We start from the raw sequence: 9,245 nt of genomic DNA on the forward strand, positions 1-9,245 counted from the left end.
ACCTATCTTATCTAGATAGACGGTAGTGACCGTTTCTGTGCAGGTCTTGACAGCTTTGTGCCAGCTAAGAGCAACGTGTCCTAGGCCAATGCTGTGTACCTCTTATGTCGGCTCCAGAGAGTCTCTGGCACGAAAGCATGGGGATTATGGGGAACTCATTTGGCACACAACAGTACAATCTCCACATGTGGGGCCAATGACATGCACAGGGCCACATTCGACCAATGGGCGAGAGGAACTGATGGGCAAAGGCTGTCCCTATGATTGCTGGGCAGATGCCTGAGCTGTGTTTCCTCTGGCTCCTCAGAAGCCCTGCATGAGTGACCACGAGACCACCTCTTGATCAGGCATCTTCGTCATCGACTTGCCCTGCTTGCCCTGCTGCTCACTCCTGCTCTCTGGAATAAACGGCTGTACATGGAGACCTCCCCATCTCAAACGTCATGGCTGCCTAGAATGTTCTTGGCCTGCTTTTCAAGAGCGACCCGCTTCTCACTCAGATCTCAGACGGCCATCGCCTCCCTAACAACATACTCCAAAGTAGCAAGCCTATGAATATCAGATAGCCCTTTTAAAAATCTCTGCACATCATTTTGGATTAGCAGCGGTTTTTCTTTAACAAAAAGTGTGTGTGTGTGTGTGTGTGTGTGTGTGTGTGTGATTTGTTGGGGTCTTTTGCACTCAGATGTCCTACACACAAGAGGAACAACTTGGTCTCTCTTAGTCTCTGCTGTTTTCCCAGTGCCTTAAACACTGCCTGCCACATAGTAGATTCTGATTAAATCAGTGCTGGTTGAATGACAATCCCAGATCTTGAGAGCAAGCCAAGGTCCCAAGCAAACTAACATCGGAACTAAAGGACATCTCATGGGTGGTAGGGTGGTGGTAAGAAAATGCATAGCTCAAAGGCATCCATTGAAATTTATTTAAAAATTACAAAATGTCTCCACAATCAAGTTGTCTGTGAAAAAATTGAAAAGCAGTCACAATGATCTTGGTTCATTACCAAGCGTCTAATGCAATTTATAAAATTGAACAGAATTTGGACGTGTGCCTAATCCCTCGGTAGACCCGGAACCCCTTCTTGAGGTCCCTTCCTTTCGGGTCTGGCAATATCAAGACTGGGACGCCTTCCAGGGCCTTTCTTCTTTGGACTCGATGTAAAACGATTCGGTAGACCCCTGTGATGGCGCTGCGAGCGTCCCTCCCTCCGTTATTTCGGATTTGCTCTTCAGTAATCCCCAGGTGCTCTAAAGTGCTTTTGACCTCGTTTTCTTCTTCTTTGAGGACGCTGGCTCCGGACAAATGTTTCGGATCCAGCTGGAAGGGTTCTAAAGGGATGGGATACAGCACCCCGTGCATCCACTCGTGGCTCATGATGCAGTCGATCCCGTATCTCTCCGTGGGAATGGGCTGCAGGACCCCTCGGATGAGCCGGTGGCAGGGCGCCGACACGTGCGGAGGCACGCTATAGGTGCCCTCCAGGATGCTCTTCTTCAGTTTGGTCACGGTCTCCGCCCGGAACGGCATGGTGCCAGTCACCATAAAGTACAGCAGCACGCCCAAGGCCCAGATGTCCACGTAGACGCCCACGTAGTGCTCATCGCGGAAAAGCTCCGGCGCAGCGTAGGGAGGGGACCCACAGAAAGTGTTCAGCATCTCCCCTTTCTTGCTGACCGTGCTGAATCCAAAATCGCCCACTTTCACACACGCGTTGCTGGTATAGAATACGTTTTCTGCCTTTAGATCTCGGTGAATAATTTGGTTTTCGTGCTGTGGAAGAAGACGCAAGGGGAGAGTTGCCATTTTCAAAGGGAAAAACTAACAAAAAAATATTTAAACAAACAATCATCAATTGCTCAGACACACAAACTCAGTGGCCATCAACTTGGCTTATGTCAGCGAAGCTCCAGGCAGTGGTTCTCAACCTTCCTAAGGCCTCGACTCTTTAATACAGTTCCTCCTGTTGTGGTGACCCCCAACCATAAAATTATTTTTGTTGTTACTTCATAACTGTAATTTTGCTACTGTTATGAATCAGGTGACTGTTGTGAAAGGGTCGTTCGACCCCCAAGGGGGTCACGACCCACAGGTTGAGAATGGCTGGTCCAGAGCAGCACTGTCATAACCTTTCGCCAAAGGCAGCACCTACACCCCCTCAAATCAAGCAGAGATCCTAGTCTGTGGGCTGAGGGGCTGCAGTTCGTTCCACCATGTGCTCTCAGGAATTAGTGCCAAAAATAAGGACTGGCTCTTACAAAACTGCACATTGCAAAACACAATGAAACCACCGTCCTTGGTGTTTTAGGCCATATTAGAGTTGGAGTTTGGGTGGGAGTGGGAGGGGGGTTCTTCTGTTTGGGAAACAGAAAGATTTCTCCCAAGTCTTCTCTGCAAATATATGTTAGACTTGGGACACTGCTTGCAGCTAATGGTAAATGATTGTCAAGTTACCTCTCTGAAGGCAGTCAGTTGCCAGACTGCTATCTCATCCCACCACAAATAGGGCCCACACCCTGCTGTTAGGGACAATGGGCTACTTCTGCCTAAAGGTTTGCAGTCACCAGTTTGGTCCCTAGAGGGTGGGGTTTACACCCTACTAATAATGGTTTCAATGGAGAGCCAGAGAACAGGTCAAAATTGCTCAGTGACATCCAAAGTTAGGTTGCCATCCTGAATCTAGGCGCCGCCCTTCTTGTTACATGTGTGCCCCCAATCCCTCCTCTTCCTATTGCATGTATATCCCTAGAGTGTCCCCCTCTCATTGCTGTATAACCTATAGTGCAACCCCTTCCTGTGACGTATGTCTTTACTTGTAATTAGGGGGTTTGCATGCTCCCCAAAGGTATATAAGCCTGGGTTAGCAATAAAGAGCTCTCTCGGGCTTCCCTCTTGGCCTCTCATTGGCTCTCCCTCCTCTCCGGCCCTCGCTCCCCTGTTCTCTTTCCCCTTGTCCTCCTTCCCCTCCCCCTCTCTCCTGCCCTCTGGCCTCCCATCTCCACGTGGACCACTGAGCGGGCCTGAGGTGAGCATGCTACCATGAAATGTGTCTGACTCCATTATTTCAATCTCTTATCTCTCATGCTCTCAATGACTTTATTTTAATATTTATATATCTCAACCATACAATTTTGCCTTTCAAACCCACAATTAATTGTGGAGGGCTGGCCTTTCCCCCACACTCCTGCGTGAGCAATGTCTTGACGGGCCAAGACCCGGGCAAGGTTCTAACACCAGATCCCACGCAGGTTGTGAGCCGAATGCCCTGTCCCCACCCCAACCCTGGCCTGCTGAACCTGGATAAATGACCTGAGAATTCTTGACCTGTTCCGTCTCAAGGGCTCGTGGGAAATGGTTTCATGTTCCTCTTCCCAATGAATGTCCTGGGATGCAACTCCAGGCTTTGTAGCCTGATGGCTTGGTTAGTTCTAGGTGCAGCTATGCGAGCTGGGTAATTTTAGTGTCAGTTTCTTCCTCTTAAAGGCGGTTGAGAACCACCTCAATTGGTTGCTATGAGAACTGTAAACGCTGCTGCAGTTACAGTGCCTGGCATATTCCTGGCACATAGTCTGTGATTCACTCTTCCGTTTCTCAGAGAGCTCGGAGGGATGGCATGATGCAGTGCCTCAGGGGACTTGAGTCTTGGACCTGATATTGCTCCGTTATTTTTTGCTCTCCCACCAGAATCCTTTTCCAAGTAGAATGTGCAAGATTCTTTGTCTACCAGTTCTCTTTGCTTGGTTTGAAGGTTCAAACCCCAGGAAAGGTCACTAAAGCACCCATCAAGTCAATTCACAGTGACTCCACCGAGGAGACTAGAACTGTCCCTGTAGAGTTCCCTAGGCAGTCATCTTTAAAGACACAGTCACATCATCCTCCTCCCCTCCCTCAGCACCCAAATCCCAAACCCGCGCCACCAAGTCAATTGGATTCATATTGATCCTATAGATTCCCCAACTTGTACATCTTCACAGGAACAGATAGCCTTCCTTATCTTTCTCCCTCAGAACAGCTGGTGGGTTTGACCTGCCAACCTTGCAAGCAGTTAGCAGTCCAAGGTTTCCCTGATGGCCCTGCCAGGCCTCCTTCCCCTCTGCACAGGGTCACCGAAGTGACAACTGGTAACAGGTCTGAAATACTCATCACCACTATTGGGCCCCTCTGTCTTGATCCATTCTTTTTCCCCCTCCATCCTTATTTATTGCTATTTTGAGGCCTGTAGGTCACTAATTCCTCAGTGGGTGAATTTTTGGCCTGACTACCGGTCCGGTTCTTACATAACAGAGCAGAGAACTAGAAACCTTTCAACCAGCACAAGTGTCTGTTTTCTGCTAGATGGACAGACCACTTGGAACAAGATCTGGGTAAAGTATGTATACCAATCATGTCTGAAAGCCAGTCCTTCTGTGCGCCTAGCAATGTGAGTCCCAAGAGAGAGGCTACAAAAGCATCCATTCGCAGAAAACGAAGGTGTCTGCTTCCGTGTTACAGATTTGTCTAAGGAATCATCAGAGAACTACAATAAGCATGCCATCGTGGGATTTTAATCTGCTGGGCAAGGAAGGAGTTCACCCAAGGCAGAAAGCGCAGTGAGTTGACATGAGATTAAAGAAAGTGCCAGAGAGAGAGAACTAAGCTGGGTCAAGAAGTATGGGTAGGATTTGGAATGTTAGAGAAGATTAGAGGGCAGAAGACATCCTAGAGGTAAGAAGGCCAGGCCTGGAAGCAGGGCGGAGCCAGCTGTCCTGTTACTAGATGAGGTTCCAGAGGTGAGCTTGACCACAGAGTGAGTGACATCCATCCTGGCCCCTTGAGGGATATAAAAAGACTTTTCCCGAGCTTTGTCTCCCTCAAATATATGCCAAACATTAGAGGCTGTTTGCCAGCACATGGTGGGAGGTCAGATGCTTAGAGATATTCTCCCTGAAGGCATCTGGTCCACTGTAGGTGGGGTTCACACCCTACTGATAATGGTTTCCATGAAGAGCCAGAGAACAAGTCAAAATTGCTTGGTGACATCCAAAGTTAGGCTGCCATCCTGCATCTAGTATCTGCCCATCTTGTCACCTGTGTGCCCCCAATCCTTCCCCTTCCTATTGCGTGAACACCCCTAGATTGTCCCCCCCCTCATTACTGTATTACCTATAGTGCAACCCCTTCCTGTGACATATGTCTTTACCTGTAATTAGGGGGCTTCCATGTCCCTCAAAGATATATAAGCCTTTGTTAGAAATAAAGAGCTCTCAAAAAAACAAAACAAAAAAAAGAATGAAAGAAATAAAGAGCTCTCTCCCCCTGGCACTCTCACCCATTCCTTCTCCCCTGGTTCCCAATCCCTCTCTCTCCCCTGTCCTCCTCCCCATGTCCTTCCTCATCCTCCCTCTCCTGCCTTCTCTGTTGGAGCTGTACAGAGCTGTACACGGACCTGGCTGTTGAGATCATGGCCATCCAGAAGGTGAGCATGCTACCATGAAATGTGTCTGACTCCATTATTTCAATCTCTCTTCTAACTCTCCTTATTCTCTATGACTTCATTAATATACATATACATATTTAACCATACAATTGCGCCTATCGAACACATGATTAGTTGTGGGGGGCTGGCCTTCCCCCACAGCTGCTCACAGGTGCTTCCTGCCAACTTCCCTAGAAGTTCAGAGACTGCTGTGTCAGTGGACTGCCCTGGCCATTGCTTCACAGGCCAAGGTTACCCTCCCAGCCAGACTTGAGACACTCACAGAGAGAGGAGTATCTGTCTGCCCTTGATGGACTAAACTACTCAAGCAATCAATGATGACAATTTAAAGCCCTACACTCCTAATGGGTTTGGCGTGGGGGCAGGCCCACTACTCCCAGGGCCCGCTGCTCACCATGTGCTTCACTGCCGATACAATCTGGGAGAAGATGTGCTTGCTTTCTGGCTCTGAGAGCTTCCCTTCAGTGCTAATTTTCCCAAAGAGCTCCCCACCCCCCGCATACTCCATCACCAAGTGGAGCTTAGAGAAGGTCTCCACGACTTCGTAAAGGCGGATGATGTTGGGATGGTGCAGTTTTTCCATGCTGGAGATTTCTCGGGATAGTAGCCTTTGGGTTTTCTGGTCTAACTTGGTCTTGTCCAGGATCTTAATGGCCACCTTTTCTGGAAGAACAGAAGAAGGGAAGAAAAATCAAAGTTGGTATGCCAATGATGAGGAGCAGAGATATTTAGAAGTGAAGAGATCTAGGCTGGGGCTGTCCATCTTACGGGGCACAGAGGCTGTTCCCCAGCCCACAGGACTCCTAGAGCAGCCCTTCAGTTCGCGAGCAGCACTTGGACCAGTGTGAGTCCTCCACACCCAGGCTGGGACACCAACTCCAGCCTCCCACCAGAGGTTTCAGTGTTTGATGATGCTGATCTAACTTTCAAGAGAAAGTTGGAGCTCTAGAGAAACCTTCTAGACCAGACCCAACTCATCTCTGGTGCGTCAACTGCCATCATTCCACCAGCCCCACCTGGCTGTGCTCCCTTCAGTCCAACTGTCACAGAACTTTTTGCTCTGAACATTCATGCCTGAGAACCTTTCCTCTACTTGGTTCCTTCTCCCCATCACTCCTCCTCTGTTCTTTACTCTGTTCTTACCCTTCAAGGTTAGCCTCAGAGTTCACCTCTTCCAGGACCCTTCTGCCACTTACCCTGGATAGATCACATGGCCAGTCTGTGTATTCAGAGCTCAATGCATTCTAATCCCAGGAAGATGACCTACTGTCATCCCAGCAAGGTGACTCTCTGATCTGTCTCCCCCTTCTATATCCGTTCCCGCACAGACTATGCTTTATGTGACTTTGATCGTGTTTGGCACATATACAGTAGGAGCCCTGGTGGCAGGGTGGGTTGATATTGGGGTCAGCAGCTTAAACCTGCCAGCTATTTGAACCCACCAGTCACACCTCAGAAGAGAAATGGAACTTCTGCTCCCATAAAGACTTACAACCTCAGAACCCCAGAGGCAGTTCTGCTCGGTCTGCTGTGAGTCAGAAGGGACTCGTTGGCAGTGAGAGAGAGAGATGCACCAGTATGCAGGGCTTACAAAATGTTGGTGAGGGCATGAAGGAATAGCTGCTGATGAGGGATTAAAATGGTCCGACCCTTCTAGACTTTAGTTTGGTATTCTGCATCAAAAGCCTTAAAAAATGCTCACACCCTGTGGCCCAACCACTTCCCGTTTGGCAATTAATCTTCTGAAAGGAGATTGACACGTGTACAGGGATGTGTGACAAACAAGGTTGGTGTGACACCAACTATTACATGATCTCACTTATATGATATAGCTGGACTGGGCAACTAAAGAGAGCGCAACATTGACTGGTAATGGGCAGCAATGATAGCAGGGAGGAGGGGAAGAGTTTAGGATACTCAGAGTTTCTGTTTATGGCAGTGGATGGCAGATGGATGCTGGGGATGGGCGCACAACATGATTAGTGAAATGAGAGCCACTACAGTGCACCTCTGAAAAATCGTGATCTGGCAAACATGTTATCTATTTCTCCACAACAACTCCCCCCACCCCACCCCCCCTCCCCGCCTTCAGAACAAAAAGAGAAGCTTGAAGTACTAGGAGGAGCTCAAGAGAGGCCGTGGAAGCAGAGTGTGGTGCGTCTCTTGACTGGCATCTCCAGGAACTGTCCACCCGAGGATGCTGACCATTGTTTATTGAGATGAGAAGATGGCCAGCATTTAACAAGTGAGCAAAACACAAGCGTACATGTTCACAGCCAAAAAAAGATCTGGCCGGATTTTCTCCAAAATGTTGAGGGGCGTGGGTGGTGGTGGTGTTTACGCCCTTTATTCACATCTCATGGGCTGTGATACGTTCCCAGTGGGGCAGCACACACTGCCCTGCTACAGAATGGTTATTTTTCCACCGGGGTGGGGGAATCAGCAACAGTTTACCTTTCCTTGTTTTTCCTACTTATCAATTTTTTCTTTTTCTTTTTTTCTGTAATGAAATAGATGAATTGTGTACTAACCATGGCTATTATTTGAACACAAATCCATCTTTACTCATTTTGGGGGTGGCGGCGGAGGTTCGGGTTGCTGTCAGAGACCGAGGCCACCCAGAGGCACCTCAGAAGAAACACCTGGTGATCAGTTGTAAAATCATCAGTCCTGGAAAAACACTTCAGGGCACAGTTCTTCATCGACACTCCTGAGGTTGCGGGGAGCAGGGCTTGAATCCCTAGCAATGAGTTTTAGGTCTTCTTCATTTGAAGGGATGTTTGGTGAAGGCTTCCCTCTGGGCGTGGGGGGGGAGGGGGCTCGGGCAGGAATAGAATGGGGGAGTGAGAAAGTGAGGGCTTCCTTGAATTCTGCATGTTAGGTGCCTCTCTCTCTCACCTGACTCCAGCTCTGACCCATTCCCTCTACTTTGGGTGAAATTAGACCATAGGCATGTCTCAATGCATACATGCCGAATCATATAAAAATTGTACAAGCCCTGGTATCCAATCTTTCGTTCTGTGAAGGGCTCAGTATAAACCCATTCTTCTACAAACGAGAGATTAACATCAGTCTCCTAGACCCCGAGAGCAGAAGACCTGAATAGACGGTGACCAACACTACCAAGTGCTCAGAACAAGACCACAGGAGAGGGTCCTGGATAGACTGAGAGGAAAATGTGGACAAAATTCAAAATTATCAATGAGCTAAGGCTTAGTGGTCATTTACAGACTAGCGGAACCATCCAGACCATGGATCTGGAAATGAATCACCTCCTTGGGTCAATTTTCAACCAAACAATAGCCAGGTCAATTAGGGGAACAGTAACCCTAGTCAGGTGTACATGCCTAAGACTAATCAACCATTTGAGAGCAATGTAGTCCAGGACAAAGGTGGGTTACTAAAGGAGGAGGCACGGAAATAGGAAGTATAAGGAGAGGGCTCACAAATTGATCGTGGAAATGATTGCTCAATTCTTTTTAATATATTTAAATCAATGAATTGTATGATATGTGATTTGTATTTGTGTTAGACAGGGTTCTCTAGAGAGACAAAACCAGATTGCTAATAATTATATTTAAATCAATGAATTGTATGATACGTGATTTGTATTTGTGTTAGACAGGGTTCTCTAGAGAGACAAAACCAGATTGCTAATAATTATATATATATTTATGCAGATAGATATATAACACAAGAAATAAACAGTAAATTAAATTATAAAGCAGTACAAATGGCTCAGTGCAACTCACTCCCATGAGACAGCTGT

The 9,245-nt window shown here is 47.8% G+C and overlaps 1 protein-coding gene across 1 annotated transcript in view; it reads right to left on the reverse strand.

The window, feature by feature from the left end:
• Positions 1–950: 950 nt before the first annotated feature.
• The window catches only part of NIM1K (NIM1 serine/threonine protein kinase), a 32,246-nt gene continuing 23,951 nt past the window's right edge, over positions 951–9,245 (reverse strand). The window contains exons 2-3 of the mRNA XM_004703634.2: positions 5,871–6,139; positions 951–1,773 (exon numbers count right to left, since the gene is read on the reverse strand). Of these exons, the coding sequence (XP_004703691.1) occupies positions 1,024–1,773; positions 5,871–6,139 (1,019 nt within the window). The 3' untranslated portion in view covers positions 951–1,023. The remainder of the gene's footprint in view (positions 1,774–5,870; positions 6,140–9,245) is intronic.

The sequence above is a fragment of the Echinops telfairi genome, unplaced genomic scaffold (genome assembly GCF_000313985.2).
Source record: "Echinops telfairi isolate 266 unplaced genomic scaffold, ASM31398v2 ScPeMD7_7469;HRSCAF=8507_1, whole genome shotgun sequence".
NCBI lineage: Eukaryota > Metazoa > Chordata > Mammalia > Afrosoricida > Tenrecidae > Echinops > Echinops telfairi.